The 24,432-nt window shown below is 44.0% G+C and overlaps 3 protein-coding genes across 4 annotated transcripts; all 3 read left to right on the top strand.

Moving 5' to 3' along the window:
* Nucleotides 1-2,303: 2,303 nt before the first annotated feature.
* On the top strand, nucleotides 2,304-7,600 carry LOC100823122 (sugar transporter ERD6-like 5). The gene is made up of 20 exons (XM_003580920.4): nucleotides 2,304-2,413; nucleotides 2,488-2,714; nucleotides 3,320-3,473; nucleotides 3,565-3,627; nucleotides 3,736-3,825; nucleotides 3,949-4,008; nucleotides 4,139-4,204; nucleotides 4,275-4,340; nucleotides 4,423-4,498; nucleotides 4,712-4,776; nucleotides 5,755-5,847; nucleotides 5,942-6,022; nucleotides 6,101-6,185; nucleotides 6,303-6,349; nucleotides 6,418-6,480; nucleotides 6,550-6,609; nucleotides 6,688-6,741; nucleotides 6,829-6,888; nucleotides 7,022-7,136; nucleotides 7,306-7,600. The coding sequence occupies exons 3-20, from the start codon at nucleotides 3,345-3,347 to the stop codon at nucleotides 7,458-7,460; spliced, it is 1,428 nt and encodes a 475-aa protein (XP_003580968.1). The 5' UTR covers nucleotides 2,304-2,413; nucleotides 2,488-2,714; nucleotides 3,320-3,344; the 3' UTR covers nucleotides 7,461-7,600.
* A 71-nt stretch (nucleotides 7,601-7,671) lies between these two features.
* LOC100842516 lies at nucleotides 7,672-9,056 on the top strand. The gene is made up of 4 exons (XM_003580959.4): nucleotides 7,672-8,118; nucleotides 8,214-8,304; nucleotides 8,397-8,448; nucleotides 8,579-9,056. Exons 1-4 carry the CDS (start codon nucleotides 7,734-7,736, stop codon nucleotides 8,639-8,641), a joined length of 591 nt encoding a protein of 196 aa, XP_003581007.1. The 5' UTR covers nucleotides 7,672-7,733; the 3' UTR covers nucleotides 8,642-9,056.
* Nucleotides 9,057-10,703: 1,647 nt separating this feature from the next.
* LOC100842201 lies at nucleotides 10,704-21,928 on the top strand. Of its 2 annotated transcripts, none has more exons than XM_003580958.4 (21): nucleotides 10,704-11,065; nucleotides 17,262-17,753; nucleotides 17,834-17,912; nucleotides 18,002-18,149; nucleotides 18,276-18,399; nucleotides 18,503-18,683; nucleotides 18,773-18,801; nucleotides 18,892-19,040; nucleotides 19,125-19,227; nucleotides 19,319-19,414; nucleotides 19,494-19,549; nucleotides 19,616-19,739; nucleotides 19,828-19,890; nucleotides 19,975-20,034; nucleotides 20,123-20,284; nucleotides 20,445-20,518; nucleotides 20,598-20,691; nucleotides 20,772-20,908; nucleotides 21,050-21,130; nucleotides 21,229-21,334; nucleotides 21,583-21,928. In XM_003580958.4, exons 1-21 carry the CDS (start codon nucleotides 10,868-10,870, stop codon nucleotides 21,655-21,657), a joined length of 2,631 nt encoding a protein of 876 aa, XP_003581006.1. In that variant the 5' UTR covers nucleotides 10,704-10,867; the 3' UTR covers nucleotides 21,658-21,928. The 2 variants fall into 2 exon arrangements, with proteins under 2 accessions (XP_003581006.1, XP_024311257.1); XM_024455489.1 differs by lacking the exon at nucleotides 10,704-11,065 and adding an exon at nucleotides 11,720-11,767.
* The last annotated feature ends 2,504 nt before the right edge of the window (nucleotides 21,929-24,432 follow it).

Genomic DNA, 24,432 nt, shown 5'->3' with positions numbered 1-24,432 from the left:
GTTGTTTAGTGTCAAATTATGGTTCAGTTGATGGTAAAATATGGTACAATATTATGACTTTGCCGCTAAATGGGTTCAATTTGATCAAATTGCTACTGCTTACTGTCAAATTATGGTTCAATTTGATTAATTTGCTGCTAGTTATGGATTTGTTTGATGAAATGTGATTGAATGTGATCCCGACCATCGTGTCGGTTGATATGAGCAATGTGGGCCCGGCCATCGTGCCGGGTCGTTGAGAAGGGTCCAGCCATTGTGTCGAGGGGGTATATGTGGGTGGGAATTTTTTTATACAGGTATAAAATTCGGGTAGACTCATTTGTTGTTTTATAGCAATGGTCTTGATGAAATTTTCTTGTTTTACAGCATAGGTCATGCCGAATTTTTCCCTTGTTTAAATTACTTTTATAAGTGTTGGATAGGAACCTCAGGCTCGCGTTGAAGAGGTGCCTTGTGGTTCTCCGACCAACTGTCGTCCGCCCGGTCGCCCGATGCCCTCGGATGTGAGGGCCGTGACTCCGTTGGCGTCGAACGCGACGCACTGGGGTCATGACGCAGCTGTCGCTGCGCATCCTCATCCCACGAGTGAGCTCGCTGGCTGGCACGTGCAACGTTGAGGCCACCCGTGCGGCTGGCTCCGGCGCTAGGCGCCGCAGGCCCCCTCGGACAGTTGTCCATACACGCCCGAGGAGGTGGCAGCTGCGGTTGCTGCTGCTGCTGTTGTTGTCGTTGAGGGGACCCCTAGTCCCCTTGACCTTGCAACGCACGCGCGGCGTCGTGGGATCGACTGCGCATGACCAGCGTGTCGTGCAAGTTGACCCGGGGCTCGTCTGCCTTCTTGGGTGGCATGGCGAGCTAGCGTGGATGATGTCGCTGGTGAAGAAGCCGATGACGCCGACGGTCGCCCGAAGCTCTCTGCACGCCCCCCTACCTGGCGCGTCAAATGTCAGAGCACGGGTCTCCGGCACCGGGGATGCTGGCCTAGCGGGATCTCATCAGTTGCGACCCACGCATCCCGTGCCAGTGGGGGACCCCGTGGGCCACTCGTACGACATTAGGGGTGACAAATTATGCTAAGATTTGAAGGAGGTTTTTAGCTCGCGAAGTCTTATCGCGCTATGTGCTTATAACACGGCCGTCGTGCAATATTGCGACTTTATATATTAAAGAGTGGTAACTTTATATATTACAAAATGTCAAATTTATATACTAGATGATGGCAACTTTTAAAACGAATATTTTTTCTGTCAAAACGTATCAATATGAGATCTTGTCTCGAATATCTAACCGAGACAAAATTAACCGTGAAAATGTATCATAAATAGAATATACGGTCAGAGAGATATAACATTTTGAATTTGCATTTTTGCAAAATAAGACATGCATGCATTACCAAGTTTGTGCATGGGTTGCCATGATGGAGCGCTGGTATGCTAGCTGCTCTGCCACTGCTGTGCTAGATGCTCCTGCCGCCGCTAAGCTAGTTGCTACTGCATGCATGGACTGTCTCTGTGCCGTACGCGCAAATGCGCTAGCGCGGCCATGTTCGCGCGTTATTCCAGTCCAATGAAATAACACAAACAGAGTCAACTCTTCGAATAGAACTAGAAACATTTGCATGTTTTGCAAAGGCCTGTTTGTTGCTGGTGCCAACCAAAGTATTCGGGCCCGAAATTTTTTGCACCATTGGCCCCCCGCCAACGGAAATGCCAGAAATGGCCCTCTCCGGAACGAAATGCCAAAAGAGACATGGCGGAAGGCCCGGGAGGCGCCACGTCGCACTTCGTACCAATGGTATTGGAGGAAGAGTGTTATGTACAATCGCATTGGTGGAAGGCCTATGCATGGACACTTTAGGGTAGACGGGCCCGCACGGTTGTTTATTTTTCGTTTTTCTTCTTATACTTACTTGTTCCGATATTTGTAAATTTATTTGAAAATCCAAACGAAATCTGATCTTTATCAAATTTTGAAACTAAGTTTAGAATGGTGTTACCCACCTACAGTAAAAATTTTGATTTTTTTGAAGCAACTTTGAATTAAACAAGTTTTGAATTCAAATAAATCCCAGAATGCCATATTTTGAGGTCTCAGTACGTGGTAACGGCCTCGACATCTGCTCATGTGGACATACTCTTCTTTTTCTTGGTTCCGTGTAGAGGCTGTTACCTTTTCAAATAACTACTGCCTCGTTATTATTATAAAGTTTTCTTCTCATTTGGACCAGTGCTTCTTTGAAGAGACTTTTTTGGTTGTTCGTGGCTAAAAAAGGTTTTTTTTTTTGCACAAACGTATGTGTTAACGGCCTCGACACCTGGTCACGTGGACATACGGTTCCGCGCGTGTAACCACGTGGATACATGTTTGTGTCTCCTTGGAAGGAATCGGGAAACGGAAACGACAGGATCCACCGGTACGTTGTCTAGTCTTTTCTTGCTTCTCTGTTGACCACACAGTCTCCTCTCTACACTGATCAACAAACAACAGGTCGCCGCCCAATCCGCCGCCGCCGGCAAAGGAGGATCTCTTCTCTTCGCCGGACACACGGAAACCCCGTGCTACTACCTCGCTGGGTCCGTAATACTCCCTTTCGTTTACTTTCCTGGCGCCGTCTCGCCTCCGTCTATCTCGCGTGGCCGTGGTTCAGACTCCAGATAGGGTCTCCTGTCTCGTCCCTGTCTCATCGCCGGCGGCGAGCTTCCTGCCGGCTCCAGGTACTTGATGTTTTACTCCTACCTTCTCCCCTGGTTCTCTTACCCCCCCTGCTCTGCTCTGGTTGCCGCTAAAGTATACTAAACTAGTCAAAGACATTTCCTGCCACGGTCTACTGGTTTTCTTAACTCGTGTGTCCGAGACTTAACGTACATAGATGTATAAATACTGAGCTCTTGCGTTGCGCTGACGATCATTGACTTTGAGCATGTCCAACTCCTGAGTTCACATATTCTTTTTTTATTTTTTGACACTGATTCTGCCGATTTAGCTGTAGTATAAATCCTTAACGTTAACTTGCATGATTAGTTGTGAGAGCCAACTGATTCCTTAGTTTTAGGAGCCTAATTGTACTCCTGCTTGATGTGGATTCAGTGATTCACCAACTGATTCCCTAGTTGTGAGAGCCTAATTTGTACACTTGGTTGATGCCTAAACATGGTTAAATCCTGATTGCCAATTTTTTTTATCACCAAGGACAAGCATGTGATTTCTCTAGTTCAAGTGAACATCTGCTTCCACAGCAGTATTGTTCTAGTTCATCGTTCTTGTTATGCTTAATTGGTGATTTATCTAAGATTTATTGAAATTGTGGGCTATTTCATAGGAGAACTCCAACCGTCCCTATATCTATGGAACGGGATGAAGAAAAAACCAATAAGCCTCTCTTGGCAGCCGAGAATCACAGAGCTTCTTCAATTTGGGTGGTGGTTGCCAGCACCGCCATCGCTGTTTGTGGATCATTCGTATTTGGCATCTCGGTATTGGCCTTTTTCCAAGCCCATTCCAATCGTCATGTATGCTACAAATATTTGCTGGCGGAGATGTTAATTGTGATTCCTTATTTTGCAGGTGGGCTACTCATCACCATCTCAGGAGGGCATCATGCGTGATCTTCACCTCTCCTTAGCTGAGGTACTCATATACATAATTATTTTGTTTGTTAATCTTGATGGTGGTTGCCAGGTGGGTCAACTGGGAACATGATCAATGTATGCATCTGAACTTTTAACCATCATGCAGTATTCTGTCTTTGGTTCAATATTAACAATTGGAGCAATGCTGGGTGCAATTCTCAGTGGTACCATAGCAGACAGAGTCGGTCGAAGATTCGTAAGTACTAATCCCATCTCCATCCTACTAATTAAGCTATCTAAAAAACTTTAAGCTGCCAGAAAGGATCATTCGATTAATTGACAGACTTCTGCTTAACTTCTTGTATGTCCTGGAGTGTAGGCAATGGCAATATCAGACGTTTTCTGCATTATTGGATATCTCTTTATAATCTTTTCGAAGGTTCCCCACGCTCCTTTCTCTATATATCTCCGCTTCAGGCATTTTGGTACCTACTATAGCTTTCACAGTGACACTTTACATTCTTAGTTCACCTTGTACTGTTTTTCCTTTTCTGTGTATTCTTCTGTAGAATGTTTTGTGGCTTGACCTTGGAAGGCTCTCAATTGGATGTGGGATTGGTCTTCTTTCATATGTGGTGATTACACTAAACATCTCAATCTTGTTCTGTCCAATGAATTTGTTTGATATTTCTGTTACCTGAACAGGTCCCAGTCTATATATCAGAGATAACACCCAAAAATCTTAGAGGACGGTTCGCAGCTGGAAACCAGGTTTGTTCTCGGTCAGGGAGAATAGTTTGTTACTGATTGTATCAGTTTTATCTTAAGAGCGCAAGCACCTTCATTTCTGCAGCTTCTGATATGTTGTGGGGCATCCCTTGCATATGCCCTGGGGACCTTTATGACCTGGCGTACTTTGGCAATAGTCGGTACATTCGTTTGGATCTACTTTCTACCATTCATTTAGCAATAAACATAGATGTAGATCAGGTCTCTAGTATGAAGAGCCAAGATTTCACCATAGTTTTAAGTTTAGATTGATCTTTGTTTCGTTCTCACACAGGCTTCAAAATTTATGCACTTCTTTCACTAGGATTTAGGGGATATAGTTATGTATAAATCTTAGCTTTTTTCTCATGTAGGAGTGACACCATGCATACTGCAGCTGATTGGCCTTCTCGTGATTCCTGAATCTCCCAGATGGCTGGTAAGTTAGCTTTTCTTGTACATTTGTACGTTTGATACTTCATGAATCTTCTAGTTCTGTTCCATTCTCAGTTCTAGAATTACTTGACTAGCCACTGATGGCTTAGTCGATAGGAGGTTAGAAACACTTCTCTTACTAGCTAAGTATCCGTGCATTGCTACAGACCTGATCAACAACTTATATTGCCTGAACATATCCAACTACCATTGTCACGCTCTTGACTTCAGCTCAGCTAAACAGCTGAGGTTCGTTGTTAGCATAGGAGTTATTTGTGGGGCAGCAATACCTTGGACGGTTTTGAATTTTCAAATTTGGAGCAAATGGATGCGGACATCTATTGGGTGGCATTATATCAATATTAAGACGTAAATCAAGTGGGTGGCATTGGAAAACTTAAGAGTGTCATTTACTAAAATTGGTTGACCTATGGAAGATGGGCTGGTGCCAAGGGCTTTGAGGAAGCTACCACTTCATGCAAGACCGCATGATCTGCATTAGCAGCAGCAGGAGTAGTTGTTGTATCTTAGCTTTTGCTTTTCCTGGCTTTTGTTTGCTCATTTTGTTTTGAGAAAACACAAAAGCTTTGCGTCTCGTTCTGTTTTGGTTGTTTTTCTTAGCCTGTACGGTTTTGGTTCCCTTGCTTTTCTTGGGTCAGTTTTGTAACTTTGCCCCTTCTTGGCATTCTTCTAATACAAAATGACATGTGCTTAGACTCGTGTTTGCGAAAAGAAAAAAAAAACTTAGCACTGCACCATGTTGAAAAATTAAAACTTCACATACAAGGGAACAGAACTTGCAACAATTTATATATACATATTCAGCTTGAGGCCTAATTTTGATCTGCAGATAGACTGAGTGACACAAGTGTGAGATCATCCTTTCATATGATAATAGTTGGTCTAAGATCCAAATTCGTTAGACGGAGTCTGCAATTTCATCCGTCGGATAAAACATTGATGGAACACTCATGTATTTCAGGCTAGGACCAGGGACCAAGTTGTGTTTGAGAAAGCATTACAAAAGCTAAGGGGAAAAGGAACTGATATCTCTGAAGAGGCAGCAGAAATCAAAGTATCAACAACCAAGTGCTTCAAACTTAAAATAGACCACCGACTTAATATGTATGACTAAAAGATATAGCTAATTCCATATTATGTATAATCAGGATTTCACAGAAAAGCTTCAGCTCTTGCCGCGGTCAAAGATGTTGGACCTGTTTCAGAAGGATTATATGCATGCTGTTACAGTAAGTATCTTAATCATGCCTTCCTTGCTTGAAAGGAGATGTTTCTGTAATTTCCTAAGATATAAGATGCGCTATCAGGTTGGTGTTGGGCTTATGGTCTTTCAGCAGTTTGGTGGAGTGAATGCAATTTGCTTCTACTCCAGTGAGATATTTGTTTCGGCAGGTAATGAATTGTAGCTACTTGTTGCCTCAACTCTGGCATGTTAAATTTTTGTGGTTACCAAGACATAACTTTTACCATGAGTTACTTGAGGGTACTAACTAGCATGGCACGAATCAGGTTTCTCGTCAGGGAACACAGGAATGCTCGCTATGGTTGTAGTCCAGGTCTGTCAAAACGCTTTTTTGCTTGTCACTGACTTTGGGTGTATACTTAAAGCTTACTGTCCTTGTAGATTCCTATGACGGCACTTGGGACGCTTCTATTGGACAAGGCTGGAAGAAGGCCACTTCTGATGGTAAAAAGACGATACACTTACTAATGAATTCTAAGTCAGTAAATTTTATGCTGCGATGCCGATATTCAGGCCTCTGCAGCCGGAACATGCCTCGGCTGCCTACTAGTGGGGTTGTCATTCTTATCTAAGGTATGATTTCGCTGAAATTGGTCGCATCCTCATAAGAAGGCTGCAAATGTGCCAGCATTTTTACTCTTCTTGGCACAGGAATATCATTGGGCGAAGGACTTGAACGTGGTGTTGGCATTGGCAGGGATTCTGGTAGATAATGCTTCTTTACTTGTTTTCTCCATTAGTGCCCGAGAGATGCCTAGCTGTTGTAAACACCTCTGTTGCTTGCAAAACCAGGTCTTCACTGGATCTTTTTCACTGGGTATGGGAGGCATACCATGGGTTATAATGTCAGAGGTACCTTTTCTGCCCATAAGTAATAGACACTTGAGATAGCTGAACCTGATGGTTAATAAAAAGCAGAATCTGTGGGCTAGAGGTACGTTGGCAGAATCGATGAATTTGACTAGTTTCGTTGCTGGACATGTAGATCTTTCCCATACACATGAAAGGATCAGCAGGGAGCCTCGTGACCTTAGTGAACTGGCTCGGCTCATGGATCATCTCATACGCTTTCAACTTCCTCCTGCTGTGGAGCTCTTACGGTAAATATATTATGAGCAAAGGAAATGGACATACTGATCGAATAGATAAGCATGATAAAATGTTGCATCATCATCAATTCATCATGCATATTGTGCATTCGATCGATGGCGCTGTTGCTCAGAAATTTCGCTGATGTAATTTCTCTCATGAATATTGGTTGAATTGCAGGCACATTTTTCATGTTTGCGAGCATTTGCGGGCTCACAGTTGTGTTTGTGGAGCGGCTGGTGCCAGAGACTAAAGGAAGGACCCTGGAAGAGATCCAAGCGTCCATGAACTCATCCTTGGCGCCAGCTTCTTCTGGGATTAGTCCAATTGCGTAGCTTAAATTTGTACCTAGTTCCAAATTCCGGTGTGTATCCTGGGATATTGTAATTAGTTTGTGTACGAATAACATAAGAAGCGACTTGGTAAAAGACAGAAACATATATTTTTAACATTTGTGAAGTCCCTCATTGTGTCACTGACAAGTGGGTGCCGAGTCCATTTTGATTTTGGTACGCATGCTCGAGATAGAAAAACGAGAGGCAGAGAGAGAAAGCAGGGGATGATATACCGACGAACGACGGCACGGAGGAGGAGAACAACAGCAGGGCATGGCGCTGGCGGCGACGCAGCCGCTTGGGCTCGGCGTCGGAGCGTCTTCACGCCGGCCTCCGTTCCCCATCCTGGCGCGCAAGACTCGATTCGTAGGTGTAGCAGCGGCGGCGGCGGCAGAGAAGGGAGGAGCGACCGCGGCGGCGGAGGTGGTGCGGGAGTTCTACGATGGCGTGAACCGGCGGGACCTGGCGGCGGTGGAGCCGCTGATCGCGGAGGGTTGCGTGTACGAGGACCTGGTGTTCCCGCGGCCCATGGTGGGGCGGGACCAAGTGCTGGGCTTCTTCGGCGAGTTCATGGGCTCCATCAGCCCCGACCTCCGCTTCGTCATCGACGACATCTCCGGCCTGGATCCCTCCGCCGTCGGAGTCACCTGGCACCTCGGTACGCACCCTCTCTCTCTCCTTCTCCCTTCTTCGTCCTCGCGCTTGGGCATTTTCGTCCTCAGATGTTCTGAATTTGGGGGGATGTTCGTTTAGAGTGGAAGGGGCGGCCGTTCCCATTCAGCAGGGGATGCAGCTTCTACCGCTGCCAACCCGACCCGCAGAAGCAGCAGCAGATTCAGATCGTGTAAGCAAACTGCAATCCATCATCCAGAATTCGAGAGAGCAAGAACAATTCGATTCTGTATTCAGATATTTGTCAATTGCAAACAATTGCAGGTATGGTCGGGACTGTGTGGAGCCTGCAACCAAACCCGGTGAATTGGCGCTGGTATGTACGAGTACCAGTTCATCAGCAAATTGATGTTGCTCTGCATTTTGTATGTATGATGAATCGATTGATGTGATGAATGAATTCCTGATTCCTGATGATTCCGGCAATGGTTGCACCTGCACTGCAGGTGATCATCAGGGGAGTCACGTGGATCTTCGAGCGATTCCCGAGCCTTGCCCGCATGCTCTGAAACGATCGAAACGGCGCTCAGAACCAGCTCGGATGAGATGATGATTGTGATGCATCGATATGGATGGCAACTCCTCCCATCTTAAATCTTAATGCCATGCATGGGTGGTCTTCGGTTCTCAAAGGAGGAGTGGATGTGTCTTCACAACTTTTTTGAGTTCCTCTGTGGCTGTAGATAACCTGAAGTCTAGTGTCAATTTGGGTCATCAAGAAGTAGTAGGAAACACGAACCAAACCATGCACGTACCCTTCGGGTGGCGGTACGAGAGAATTGGTAGAACTAGTAGAATATACGTGTCGAACAAAGTTACTCCAGTTTCTAAGTATTTGGTTATTGGATTGTTCAAACTCCCTGGAAAATAATACGTACATAATGCATACCCTTCTTGCAAATAGACACCAGCTAAATTGTTTGAGATCTTTGTTCTTCCTCATTTGTTTAATTGTTCAGCAGTCATGAATATACAAATGGGGAAGTATCAGGTGAAAATGGCCGTTTTGTGAAAATGTGCAAACTTTCTTTGACAGCCACAAGGTAGCGCAGCGGTGTTGGGTCGCCGTTGCATGGGTGCCGCTTCGCGGTCGCGTCAGGGCACCACTGTGGCCTCGGAGTCACCTTCGCATGGGGAGAAGCGCTGCTGCAGCCTGCGGTAGCCGTCGCGTCGGAAGCATCGTGGTCCAGGTCGCCATCGCGTGGGCATACGCCAAAGACCAAGAGGAAGCGTTCTGTACCTACTGCAAAGAGTTTTCCTGATTCTGAGTTGGAGCGGGGGTATGTGCAAACATGTGTTTAATTGGCTGGATGGTTCCACGTTTAATCTTGGCCGTCTGCTACGGATCGGTGGCTGGCAAAGAAAGTCTGCGCTGGCGGGTGTGCGGCAGCGCGATGTGCTGCTCGTGGCCTGGTGTGGCACAGATCGGGCCGTGGTTCTCGTGCTGCTATGTCGCCGGCATGGCCAGCCTTGTTTGGCGTACATCGGGGTTTTTTGGGTGGCGTCCTTGCCTGCAGATCTGGTGCAGTTGGTGCGTCTCCCTGCCCTCGTACGAGGCTTCGACGCGCTGGCTTCTTGCCGGCGTGGCTGTGGCAGTGGATGTCGGGACGGCGGCTTCGAGAAGCTTCGGTCCTCGGACAGCCAGATGAGTTGAGAATCGCTGGGCTCTTGAGGCGCGCCTCACTTTCACCCGTGTCGGTGCGGCCAAAATCTGCCTCTCTTATTGCGGATTTGGTTATCTTTCCTTCATGGGCGGCAGCGTGTGCAGTTGGGTGGTGGTGTACTGGCAAAGGTTTATCGTGCTCCTTCGGAGCCTGTCGAGGCCCTCCAGCCCCTTTCTTGTGTGTCATGCCGGATCTGGTTTGCTCGTTGGGGGATGTGATGTGGTTCTCGATGTGGCGGGGATCTTCTTCAGCTGCTCCCTTTCAAGTGTTGGCGTGTAGGTGGTGTTTTTCTTGTTGTCTCGGTTTCTGGCGGCCGTTGGGGGTTTCGTCACCTTTGTATTTGGTTTTTGGCCGGTTTTCTTTAATTAACTGGACAACTTAAAGAGTATTATGTTTCCGAATCAAAATCAAAATTGACGTCATCAACACGCACTCGGGATGGACATGGATGGGGCTGGGGCTCCGCTTGCGTGCATGGCGGCCACGTCGCAGGGAACTCAAGACTCGTGGCGCCGTCGCCCAGCTGCTTAAAAGGCTCGGCAACCCAGACCAAAATCAGTGAGGGAAGCTCATCCTCCATTCCTCCTCAGTCCTCCCCAAGTCCGGCCGGACGCCGTCGTCCTCACTTCTCCTCCATCCAATGCCACCCACATCTTCAATCATGCCATCGCCCCGTTGGCCATGGCCCTGGTTCTTACCTCCCTCCGCCCCTTCTTCCGCACGCATCCGGAGCGCGCTACCCTGGGCTGTTCAGTTTCCTCCGCCGCCGGCCTGCCTCTGCTCTGTTCGCTCGGCTTCTCCGTGCTGGGCCGGGCCGTCCAGGTCCGTGAGAAGTGGAACAAAGGTGCGGATGCGGCCCATCCGCGAATCTAATAAACAAACCCTCCGGGACTCGCTGGCTCGTCTCCCTCCTCTTCTTATCCACGCGGCTGTGGTGCGGGGCCGGCTCCTATATCTCAGCTGGCCTCCCTCCCGGCCGCCAATGCCACCGTCGCCTTCGCCCATTTCTCTCCATCCATTGGCGCACACACGCTTGGATTGAGGAGTAAATCAAAGAGGAGGGGCCGCGGGATGGAGAAGGAGATCACGAGAGTGGCCGTTGTGGGCGCCGGGGTGAGCGGGCTGGCGGCGGCGCACGAGCTGTGCAGGGCCGGCGGCAACGGGGTGCGCGTCACGGTGTACGAGGCGGAGGAGCGGCTCGGCGGCCACGCCCGCACCGCCGACGTCGACGGCGTCCAACTCGACCTCGGCTTCATGGTCTTCAACCGGGTACGTACGGACGGACCAGCAGCTCCTTCCTCCTCATGTACCATTCTCCGTACGTATAGGCTGGCTTCTTCCTGCCTTCACGTACGTGCTAGAACAAGCCATATATACGTATGTATGTACTCGATCCTCTGAATTTTTTAAACTGGCTAGCATTTGATTATCTGGATCTTCTCCTCATGTTTCTTAATATAAAAAATGGAGGCATTTTATTAATTCCTTCTTGTATTTAGTTTCTCTTTGCTTAATCCGGGAGGGATTAGTCGGCATTACTTGTTCATTCACCGGTTCGTCAAGTTTCCATCTGTAATCTGTTATTCAAAGGGAAATTGGGAAAGTAGTACTGTCCAAGGTAGGTGAATGGAAACGGCGGTCGACGTGGACGCTGCTACCACCTTACAAAATGTCGCACGGCAATCTGGACTGGACTGGACGTATATGCGGACACACAGACTGAGGCGCAACAACACATGTGTAAACAGGAGCAAGAGCCCCCACTTTCATTCGCCACGACTAGATTTGGCATCCAGCCCCTATGGCTATGGGCTAGCTGTACGTATGGTCCACGCACAAGCTAGCTCATTGCTACCGGCCGATCCCATTCCCTGTACGTAGGTTGTACTGAAAGATGGTGACACGATCGGCCAGCCCGGGTGTGTTGCACATGCCGACATGCGTCTCCCTCCGTGTCGATCTATCTTCAACGTACGTTTTCCGTACCTCTCTATCTACGGGGACTACTAATGAAACAAAGGAGTACATAACGCATATCATGTATTGAATGCCGTTACGCCAATTAGCTTCCCGCCGCTTGCTCTTTCCTGCTTGTATGCGTCTTTGCTACCTTAGCTGTGGTCTCCCCCTCATACAAGTCCAAATTTACTGCTCACTCCGTCCCAAAATAAATGACGTGGATTTCATCTGGTACGTTCGGTGCCTTCTACAGCAAGTTTAAATAGGAACGTTTTTGTACACATCTTGAATCAATCAATTCATTCCTACCAAGGATTCGTCTAAACCAGTTACTCACATGTACTACCGTGCATTGCTTTATCTAGGAAGACGTGGTAAAATAGTACCCGCGTTGAATGTTATTTTCCAAGAAAATTATATTTTGTATTTTTTTAAGAGAAAGAATATTTTTCTCCCCTTGTCTGTCAGTAAAGTCTAGCTTTGACCTGCCACTAAAGTCTAGCTAGTGTTTTGGTCTATCAAACTCTAGAATCAGGGAACCTTTGTCTCTCAACTGGCGGTGCCGAATATTATTCGTCCCTCGCCCAACTTCAACGTTTTGTAGCTGACATAACAAAGTTGGACAGAAAACTTGCCGGTGTCAAAATATTGACTTCTTTAGTCGGTTTATTGCGTCGTATTTTCTATTTTGACTCGGGTTTTCTAAGTCTCGAGATGATTGGGCAGATGATGTGGCATTGGTCGAGGGTTGACATTTTGTCCCAGTGGTAAGTTTTCGGTCCAAACTTGCCACGTCAGCTACGAAACCACTTAAGTTGGGGTGAGGGGCGAAAAGTATATGCTATTGACCATTGGGGAAAAATAGTTGAGGGACGAAAAATGTGGCGACCCAGACCATTAAGGACCTGGAATCACTGTGTTTATAGTACTAGTCCCTGTGTTTATAGTACTAGTCCCTGGATCAATGCTAGTACCCACAGTTCACGATGAATATCACAATTCATGTCTTTATTACAGCGCATAAAAGATAACAATCCAGAGTATTATTACACAACGAAAGTCTAAAAATATCAAATGAAGATAAATGAGCTTCCATCCACCGCCACAGGCAAGTTGAATGTAGACTCGCGACTCTGCGTGCCTCCTTCCTTTAATTATCACTCTCTGCACATGATAGGTGCAGATAAGTACATTGAATGTACTCGCAAGTAAATACCTGTGAGGTTAGGAGAAATGCAAGTACATGCTTATTGGATAGTTCCTAAGTGGCTTCTATGGTTCTTTTGTCAAGACAGCAAGTTTTATTTTGAAATACTCATAATAGCTTTTCTTTGCAAAACTCTAAATCTAGAATTTCATAGAAAATAGTTTCCAAACGTAGATATGGTCTTTCTGTGGAATCTCCACGACCTAACTATGTATTCTGGGTCAAACTGGCACTCACATAGCAACCCTTGATTTCCCTGACCCATTTTGTGGGATCCATCGAGTAGATACTCATTCTGTGGATGCTTCCATCGAGTCAAAACAGTTTTTGGTTTTTGAAAACAAAACTAGAAGATCTCTTAACCAGACTTAGTAGCTCAAAGATCGCCCGTAACCAAGGGCATGGCTAATCGATTAGATTGACACTCTCGAGAGGTTTGTACACTTTACCCACCAGACACAATCAGTCCAAAGTGTTGCCTAACGACAAGCGTGCGCAACAGGTAAAGATTGTGACGAAGTCTTTCACTAGAAGCCCCCTATACTTAATCCTGGCACCGCCCGCCCCATATGAGCACATTGGCCCCTCTCCGGATGACGATACCCAAGTAAGGGTTTCCCGCTAGTTACTTGACTAAGCCAGAGCCATAATAGCAGGTGGTTGTACAGGTAAGCTTTTGGGTTCCATTGGAAAAGAATTGAACTTTTAGATTTTGGACGGCGGTCCCCACCGAATTCCTGAGCATCTGCAGAGCTGAATTGGATGCCGCCCTTGTCGACAACCAAAAATGGTCTCAGACATACCACTCCGCCCAGTGGAAAACATTTTTAGGTTTTGTTTCGAGAACATTTTTCCAAACACATACGACTCAATTTTGAGCACTTAATGCTTTGAAAATAGTTTTGGGTCCCTCCCGATACAATAATGTAGGAAGCACTTTGTAAAATCATACAAGTAATAACTTAGGGTAATTGGTGGCATGACAATAACCTATAGGCATACTACTTAGGACATAGCTAATAAATTGCAAACGCATTTTATAAATACTTCATAACAATATAAACCTACACATGTATGTCTACAACTTGTAAACAAAGTAGCATATGCAAAAATTATAGGATTCTAGATGATCAAAGGTATCCACTTGCCTGAGCCTAAGTTGCTGTAACGATCAGAATTTCCCTGGCACTCTTCGCACTCACGCTCGCGATAATCTATCGCGAAGAACGAAAGCAACAATGAATAACTTGTTCAACAACTTCAAATAATAACTCCAATAAGAACCGAATAAGAATTACACAAACTTAAATTTAGAGCAGCAGCTAACAAGGCACAACTAATACTAATCCAACCGTAAGCACAGATCTAAGGCTAGGAACAAGATTTGGAACCAAGTGGAGACAAATGATAACCTACAAGCTGAAAGCAGATAGCGAATCTAACGGGAAGGGGACTGTCGAAACACGTCTGAACTAATGGTACGGAAGGTACTGAAACTAAGAACGTAACTTAAGGCTTACAACACAGAAAGTTTCATCTAAAACGGAGCTACGAAACAAGATACAAGCCTACGAAAGTAGCTAATCAAAAACAGGGTTCTGTGAATACAATTTTCAATTATTAATCTAGTAGTGTAATCTAATTACATGTTACGTGAAAAGTGTTCTGAGGTGTAGAGTTTTAACCAATGTTTACATTACAGAAAGAATAAATCAAAAGGGGTTTATAGATTTTAAACATTAAGCTCTACAAAGTGTCTAATCAATAACAGTGCTGGCTAGACTAAACCGGTGTAGTTCTTTTTAACAGGTAGCTAGTTTTTGACAAACTTTTAGGTCATTATCTAAACCTACAAAAGGTGCACAAAATTAACAGGGTGTAACACAAGACCTACTCGTCAAACTACAGAAGCTTACAACCTAAACGGGTCTACAATCTACTCAACAAGAACGTCGAAAGGTATCTAATCTAAAACAGACTACTGGGAATACCGATTTGGAACGACGATGCACTGCTGAAGATGATTGAGACGGGGCTTCTAAAGAGGTCTAATTTATAGAGCAAGATGTAAGCTACCAGATGCAAAAAGAATTTCCTAAATAGGATCTACGGAACAAAAGATACGGAGTATAGAAGTAGGCTAATCAAAACAGACTGCAGCTCGAAAACAGAGCAAGAAAGCTCACCGGAGAAGATGAAGTTCGCCGGAGTTGATGGGAGTCGGCGAAACACAGGTTTCCGGAGGCAAGGCTGTGGTGTATGGTGTTCTAGGCGTCGATAGGGTTCCAAAGGTGGCGGTGGCTCGGGCTAATTTGGGGCGAGGCGGTAGGAATTGCTCGCCGGATTTTGGCTGGAAATGGCGATGAAACTTGAAATTGGTGGCAAGATTGACTGCGGCTTCGAGCTAGGTTTCGAGGGATTGCTCGGGGCTCTCGAGGGCGTCAAGTTGGGGGTATTTATAGGGCTCGGGGCGCTCGGGATAAGGCCGGCGGCGGGTGAGATTTGAACGAGATTCGGTTTCGCTTAAAATTCGGACGAGATAGAGTCCGGGATGGTTTCAATCTTGTTGGGATATAAATTACTAGATTGAATCTATTTGCATTAAAAAAACCGATCAAAAAAGGGCGAGCGAAGCAAGTGATCAAAAACTTTGTTCGTCCTATCTATAAGAGGAGAGTATATTCCTTGCCGTGTGGGTCACGAATTGGCGAAGAAATCACGGAGAAAAACGGTTCGGAGGGTGGTGTTCGAGGTGGACGGCCATGGACGCCGGCGACCTGAGCTCGAGCTCGGGCTCGGCCGTGGCTGGGGCAGCGCGGGCTGCGGGGCTGCGGGGCGAGGCCGGCGAAGCTTGGCGGCGGGGCGGGGCCGGCGAGCAGCAGTGGCGGCCGGGCTGGGCTTGGCCATGGACGCAGCCAGGACGGGCAAGCCTGTGCGTGCGTGAGGACTGAGGAAGAAGAAAGGAGAAAAGAAAAAAAAAGGAAAGAAAAAGAAAAAAGGAAAAAGGAAAAGGAAGGATGGCCGTTGGATGGGGAATGGATGGATGACATTAGAAGATACCCCTTCGGTACACTTAAGTGAAAACGTCGGGTTTCACGGAAATACGCCTCCATGTAGAGAAAACGTACTCCGCGGAATAAAAAGAAAAACAAATAAAAAATAGCTTTTTCTGGGTTTCTAAATCGCCAGAAAATCAAATAAGGCAAATAAAATACCAAACGGCATCGGATAAATTCCAGAAAATTCTTGAAATTCCAAATACCTGTTTGGAATTTAGGAATTTTAGTTTCCTCGTGGAATATAATTTATAAAAATATTTTTAATGCATATGCGGCTCAAATAAATTCCAACAAATGCATATAATCATTTTTAAGGTCCAAATAAACTCCCTGTTAAATTGTAAGGACATCTCCAAACTCAAATATGGGCAAAATGATATGCATGTGACATGAAAAAGGTAATAACATCCAAATTAGAAAAATTGGGATGTTACAAAAAATATCATTTCCTCTGTTTTTTTATACAACACCAACCCGGACTAGCCCTTAGGGGCATTTTTAATAGGAGATGACCTGACCACTCTACGTCGCGCAGGAATGTTTAATTCTTAGTCAAAGCTATATTTGCAAATCTCAAACTTGCACGTGCTACCGTAGTCAGAAAACTGATGGTCTTTTAGTCTGCAGTGAAACTTATCTATGCATTCTCTAATAACATATATAAAATATTTGACTGGTCAAGTGAAAATAAAATTATTAGATTTTTCATGTAAAACAGTTTTTCAATATCATAATTTGAAGTTTTGTCTTTTTATATACATTGAAATTTTGTGTCTTTCTGCTTGAGCAGTACGATATTTCATTTTCATGTATGGTTCTCCGTATGATTTTACTAAGGTATTCACACAAAAGTAATGGTCAAAGTTGAATACTACTTGAGACAATATCCATGTCCAAAACGTCAAAATTTGTGAGAGCAAGCATCTTTTAGTATGTGTAGTTGTGTACATGTGTTACATGTGACACCTAATAGTACTCCCTCCGATCCATAATAAAAGTTGTACTATATCAGCGACATTTATTATGGATCAGAGGGAGTACTATCTATGTAAACTGCTAAAGTTTGATACGTCTTGAATTCTGTGACCAAGTCTCTGCAAAATTTGATAGGGATCAGAGTTGCTAAAGTGAGTGAAAAAGAGGTCGAATGAGCAAAATACTCCATTTTTGGGAATAGTAGCATATCTGTTAGTTAATTAATATACAGCTGATCATGCATGAAACTGAAATCACGTGCCAGGTGACATACCCAAACATGCTAGAATGGTTTGAAGGGCTCGGCGTGGAGATGGAGACATCGGACATGTCCCTATCGGTGAGCACACAGCTCTCTGGTGGCGGCAGGTGTGAGTGGGGCAGCCGGAATGGCCTCTCTGGCCTCCTGGCACAGAAGAGCAACGCTCTCCGCCCTGGATTCTGGCACATGATACGTGAGATACTCAAGTTCAAGGAGGATGTACTCAGCTACCTCAGTAACCATGAGAACAACCCTGACCTGGACCGGAACGAGACCCTGGGGGAATTCATCAAGATGCATGGATACTCCCAGCTCTTCCAAGAGGCTTACCTGATCCCAATATGTGCGTGCATATGGTCATGCCCGTCGCAGGGAGTCCTGGGCTTCTCTGCTTTCTTTGTGCTCTCGTTCTGTCGCAACCATCACCTTCTTCAGATCTTCGGTCGCCCCCAGTGGCTCACCATAAAGGGCCGTTCTCATTCGTATGTAAATAAGGTACTTAGTCCAATTTCTACGACTAGCTGTCATCTGCTAGAGTGTAGTGTTTTGACCATATTCATCTGCATATATACAAGGTAAGGGAAGAACTGGAAAGCATGGGCTGTAGGATTAAGACTAACTGCCAAGTCAAATCTGTTTCAAGTTTTGAAGGAGGTACTTCATACATTTTAATTTCTTTTTTCACTTTAGTCGCTATTTTTCTCCTCCAAATGATGTTTTCTCCACTTCATTGCTGGCCGCAGGTCATAGAGTCTTGGAGGTGGATGGCTCAGAGGAGGTGTACGACAAGATCATATTCGGTGCACATGCACCTGATGCTCTAAGAATGCTACGAGATGAAGCAACACACGAGGAATTGAGAATTCTAGGTGCTTTCCAGTATGTCTACAGGTGAGTGGTTTTGTCTACTCTAAATTCTTATTATTATTCGCAGTCAAAAAAATTATACAGTACTATTATTAGGTATATTATTACTGTTCTTCTGTTGTTTCTGTATCCAAACTATTATTATTGCAGCGATATATACCTCCATCGCGACAAAAGTTTGATGCCACGTAACTCATCGGCATGGAGCGCCTGGAACTTTCTGGGGACGACTAGCAGTGGCGTCTCTGTTACCTATTGGCTAAATTTGCTTCAGGTAAAACTTGAGTGCCAGCAATGCATCAGCTACTTTGGTTGATACTCTTGTATGCAATGCTCTTACTCTCGTATAAAACAAATATTTTACTTGAAAATTTTAGAACATCGAATCTAAGGGCAGGCCTTTCCTGGTGACATTAAATCCACCTCATGTCCCGGATCACGTCCTGCTCAAATGGAACACTAGCCATCCTGTTCCCTCCGTTGCTGCTGCGAAGGCCTCTCTGGAGCTTAATCAAATCCAGGGAAAAAGAGGAATATGGTTCTGCGGGGCATATCAAGGTAACGCCTTGATTTTCTTCTTTCGGCATATATTTATGTTTTTTACTTCATATATTTCAATTAGGTGCCTTCTCTCCTGAATTATGCAGGCTATGGCTTCCATGAAGACGGTTCTAAGGTACTCCCTGTCCATTAAAACCTTCTTTCTAGTTTTTTTCATAAATGTTTGCATCAGATACCAATGTGTTGCATATATCGATGTGAGCAGGCTGGGAAATCTGCAGCTCAAGGTTTGCTCGGTAAGAAGATTGACCTTCTTCTGAACCCAAAACAGATGGTTCCATCATGGACCGAAGCTGGGGCTCGTCTTTTAGTAACAAGATTTCTCAACCAATACATAACCATCGGCAACCTGACGTGAGTTCTTCCATCAAACTCCAGATATGACTCGGGTGTTGTATGATAAAAAATCCTCACTTGGTTAGTTTTCCTTGCCCCCAGCATTCTTGAACAAGGTGGCACTATGTTCAGTTTCGGTGAAGTAGACAAAAAGTGCCTTGTCAAATCTGTCTTGCGAGTTCATGACCCTCTCTTCTACTGGAAGGTTCAGTTATTTTCTTCTCATCTTCTCTCAAGTTTTTATGGTTGATTTCCTGACTTTATCTTATGTGAAAATGGGGCATATGGTTTTTCAGGTCGCAACTGAAGCAGACCTTGGCTTGGCAGATGCATATGTTAACGGGTATTTCTCTTTTGTTGATAAGAGAGAAGGGCTTCTGAATCTTTTCCTGGTAAATTAAAACTACATTCTAATCGGCTCATGGGGCTTACCATGTATATTCATCTTTTAATTAAGCCATTTCGCCACAGATTCTCATTGCTAACAGAGATACACAGAAGAGCAGTAGCAGCGCAGCCAGTAAAAGGTACTAACATTTAGGAACTTTGAAGCAATCAATCATCTTGTATTTGATTGTATGGTTAATTGGCAGGGGTTGGTGGACGCCCTTGCTTTTAACAGCTGGGATTGCATCTGCTAAATATTTCCTGCGCCACGTCTCGAGGAAGAATACTGTCACACAAACTCGCCAAAACATATCTCAGCACTATGATCTGGTCATTACTATAATTCATAAGTCCTCTTCCTCCTGCTGTTCTCATCGCTGTCTGGATGTTCTCTCTGACAAATCACAAACCGATGCAGAGTAACGATTTCTTCTCGCTTTTTCTGGATCCATCAATGACTTACTCTTGTGCCATCTTCAAGGTTTGTCAATCGTCTGATTGGTTGCATTATTAATTACTAATTGTGCCTACAGCATGTGAATAAAATGCTGTGAAATCTTTGTAGGTGGAGGATGAAAGCTTAGAAGTAGCCCAGCTACGTAAAGTTAACCTCCTAATAGACAAGGTAATTCTACTGATATAAGTATTAAGATATGCTAAATATATGCATGCATGCGTACACACATGATCTGATGAATATGCAATAATGTAAGGCTAAGGTGGAGCGGGATCATCATGTTCTTGAGATTGGTAGTGGTTGGGGCTGCTTAGCAATGCAAGTGGTGAAGCAAACTGGCTGCAAATACACAGGGATTACATTGTCTGAGGAGCAACTTAAATACGCACAAATGAAAGTGAAGGAAGCTGGTTTAGAGGTATAATGTGATTTAATACTACCTCCAGCCACACGTCTAAATTATCTGTAGAACTTTCAACATGCTTAATGATTAAAATGTCCTTGAAATAATTAATCCTATTTAGCAAGTGATCCTCTCTGTTGTCTATTTACAACGTCGATATGTTGTGTTTGTTCAGGACCGCATAACTTTCCTGCTTTGTGACTACCGTCAAATACCAATTCTCCGTAAGTATGACAGGATCATATCTTGGTAAGTAGTATTAAGATGCTGTGCTGATATGAATATGATTGAATCAAAGGAAATATTTACCTCTTGTCGACGCATGCAGCGAGATGATTGAAGGGGTTGGCCATGAATTCATGGACGATTTCTTCGGCTGCTGCGAGTCTCTCTTGGCTCAAGATGGCTTACTTGTCCTACAGGTTCTTGCCAATCTTCGCTATGTCTTCTACCATAAACTAACTGAAGTCAAATAACTGTTTGTCTATATGTATATATGTAGTTCATATCGATTCCAGAAGAACGATATGAGGAATACAGGAGAAGTTCAGACTTTATAAAAGAATACATCTTTCCAGGGGGGTGCTTGCCTTCCTTGGCCCGGATCACATCTGCCATGTCCGCTGCATCCAGACTCTGGTATAAACAGAGTTTACATAGATAATACCTTCATTACGATAACACTCATCTATGAATATACCTTATGATCCCTGTAAAAAGAAGTATTTTGTGAACTAGCTAGTTACTGAATTTGGAGATGCGTTGTTTGTTGGTTTGCAGCATCGAGCAGGTTGAGAACATCGGATACCATTACTATCCGACACTGGTACGCTGGAGGGATAACTTCTTTGCCAACAAATAGTAAGCAACATTCATCCGTCTCATCCATGTCAAAACATGAATCTAGACAAGGCTTATATAACACTACATATTATTTGCTCGTGAATGTGAATTTGCAGTGCGATTTCAGCCCTTGGATTCGACGACAAGTTCATCCGCATATGGGAGTACTATTTCATGTATTGTGCTGCTGGTTTCAAGTCACGGACGCTTGGGAACTATCAGGTAAATTATTTGTCCCTCTGTTAGTCGAAAACAGATTTTGCTCTTGTTCGGTGTGTTTGAACCGACCCTGTATTCAAAATGTACTTTTTTCGCTCTTTCTTTTGAATGTGCTTGTTATAGTATAATGTCTGCACATTTTATTTTCTATCTGACGTTTTGGGAGCAGAAAAAAACTCATTTTTGCTACAGCTAGTCTACATTTTGTTTGCTACTCCGTAACATATATGTTCTCTTTTATGCATATACAGATTGTGTTTTCTAGACCAGGCAACGACAAGCTGGCCTACGCCGATAATCCCTACGCAAGCCTTCCGGCAGCATAGCTTCAACAACACAACGACCATTCACATACGTATATATATGCGTATACATAGGTTGCATTTAATTCATCAATATTAAGGTTCAGAAATTGTTGTAATTCTATAGAGGGAGTATGGAACTGCACATGGATTTATTCATTGATTCGATTGAGCACATGTATGGCCTGCCTCGTCGATGAACATTCGACCTGAAACTTTATCGACGTCAAGGTTTTGTAAGTTGGATACCTTTGATTTTCAGAAAGAAAAAAGTGCTTGTGCAATTTTTAGCCCATATGATTCAGGAAAGTAAGACTACAAGACTTGGTACAAGAGGAAATACCGGTTCCTGAATAACTATAGGTGATCTTACGTCTATGTAACTGAGTTCATATGTTGCTAATTATGTAAAAATGATAAGTTTATGTTGAAGATGATTTGGGGCACGATCATTCCCAAGGGAAATATTTCCCTCCTAAAATTCAGGCCCTGTTTGGTTGGGATTAAAAGTGCCTTTTGAGTTTTGGGTTACAAGTCACAAAAGCACCCCCTATTTAGGTGCTTCTGCCTTTGGTTTTTTGTTATACCATCATCTAACAATATTAAATAACTCAAAATCCACTTTTAAGCCCAACCACAGAGGGGCTATGTTCATTGTGTTTTGTCCCAAACCTTTTCTACGGTATAAGATTTGGTTGTATTTAGAAGTGTAAAGTGTATTTTAATTAGGTTCTCAAACTATTTTTCAGGTCTCACTTATGTCCTAGAACTTGTGAAATCGTCACCTAGATACTACAAACGCAACTAGGCATTTCTCGATGCATTGTTTTTTAGTGTATGATCAATGTTAAGATATAATCCTCCCAATGCTTTATCTATGTAAATTAATTGTTATTTAGTAGATTTATGAGAGATATTTATTGTATTTGTGTGGTTTGCATCAATAGAGAGTATCTAGCATAAGAGACAGTTTACTCTTCTTTGCTCGTTAACTACATGACACGTTCACAAAAAATGATGACATGTACAATGTCACTAGAGTTGGGAGAGACCTTAATAGTCATGATCTTACAGAGCTAAAAGAAAAAGGCTCAGAGGCTTTGAAGCCTGGGTAGCTTCCTTTAGATGATTTTTCTCCTTTTTATTTTGTACATATACTCATTTTTCTATTAACATGGCAATAGGCTTTTAGCCTATTGTCTTTGCCCCTAAAAAAAAATAGTCATGGTCTTTTGACCTCATATTTTCCTTCTACTCCCTCCGTTTGACCGTTTGGGTTTATAAGGCTTCTATTGAAATTTGTGTCACATTTTGATCAACAATTATTCAAATTATATTTAATATATGTGTATAAAAGTTAGACCATTGGAAAGAGTTTTTCAATACGAACCCAACAATATCTCTTTTGTGCCGCAATAATCTTATATTACCAATGTAAATTTTTGTCAAAGTAAAGTTTGGCATAAAATTCCATGTGGACCTTATAAATCGAAACGGAGAGAGTAAGTGCGAACCAAGTTTTCATTCTTGTTTTCACTTTTTCCTTCTCATCAAGAGTAGTTTTTTGTCATGAACTTTAGCCTATATAAACCTCTCTTAGACACAATGTAACCATTTACTCTTACTTGAAATACAAAACCAAAGGAAGAGGCCCATAATTCCAAGGGAGTTCTAGCTTTGAGTTTCGGAAACACTCTTTTGATTTGGACTCGAGGATCAAGGGTTTGCGTAGAAGTTCCAAGGAAACTCTAGCCTCGTGATTCGAAAACACTCGTTCGGTCCAAACTCAAGGAAACCCACCCCTCGAGGCTTTTAAAAACATAGGTATAGGTCGAGCTCCAGGAGATGACCAAACCTATTATTTAAAAAACACCATCATCGTCATCAAGTTTGTCTATTGTACAACAACCTTTGGTAATAAGGTAGACATATACAAGCACTAATATTTTAACATCCACACTCAGTAAACTAAACTACTTGTTGTTCGAGCATGACAACACCTTACAAAGGAAATTATCTTTGAAACAGTATTCAAACCGATTATTCGAAATCAAGGAAAAACAATAAATACCTAAGAAATTCAATAAAATACAGTTGTACGTTTTTCTTACAATATCAATGTTTTGTTTTTCATCATGTGTTGTTGTTCTCGACAACAATTAGAGTAAGGTGTGCCAATGCTCGATGGCACAAGTTCGAATATAAAAGTAGGGTGTGTACGCCGGCCTTATAGCGAAGGTCGTCGTACACATGAACAAGTTGACACGTCGATATTTTTTGAATAGGTTCAGTCGACTCTGCGGGTACGACTTAATCCTATGTTAGGAAAAGCTTCGAGGGGGTTGTTAGCCAAGTGCTTGGGCCAAGCGGATCTTCCAAAAGACACCTTTAGCAAGAGATTCGTCGGGGCCGCCTCGTATTTGGACCGAACTCGTCTTTCCAAGTATCGAGGTTAGGATACCCTCGGAACTCTAACCCTACCCCTTCTCCTTCGAGCCCGTGCTAACCAAGGTTAGCTCAGAGCCTCGAAACTAGAGTCCCCTAGAAGGCTTTCTCGAGGCCGGTCGACTTTTAGTCGAAAGCGGAGCTCGAGAGCGAACCATAGAGGGAGCACTCTAGCTGAGAGTGAATGATACATGCCCCCATGGGAGGTATTTATAGCCTAGGGGTCCATGACAAAAGACCATGGCTACCCTTGAGGGAGGGAGAAAAGTGGGGCAAAATGGTAAAAGTAGCTTTTTGGTTCATAACTTTTGTGTGCACCATGTGGGGGAAAGTGAGGGTTGATCCATGGTCCAC

This window comes from Brachypodium distachyon, chromosome 5, assembly GCF_000005505.3.
Source record: "Brachypodium distachyon strain Bd21 chromosome 5, Brachypodium_distachyon_v3.0, whole genome shotgun sequence".
Taxonomy (NCBI): domain Eukaryota; kingdom Viridiplantae; phylum Streptophyta; class Magnoliopsida; order Poales; family Poaceae; genus Brachypodium; species Brachypodium distachyon.
The sequence above is the reverse complement of the archived record's forward strand: the minus strand, read 5'-3'. Positions and strand labels throughout refer to the sequence as shown.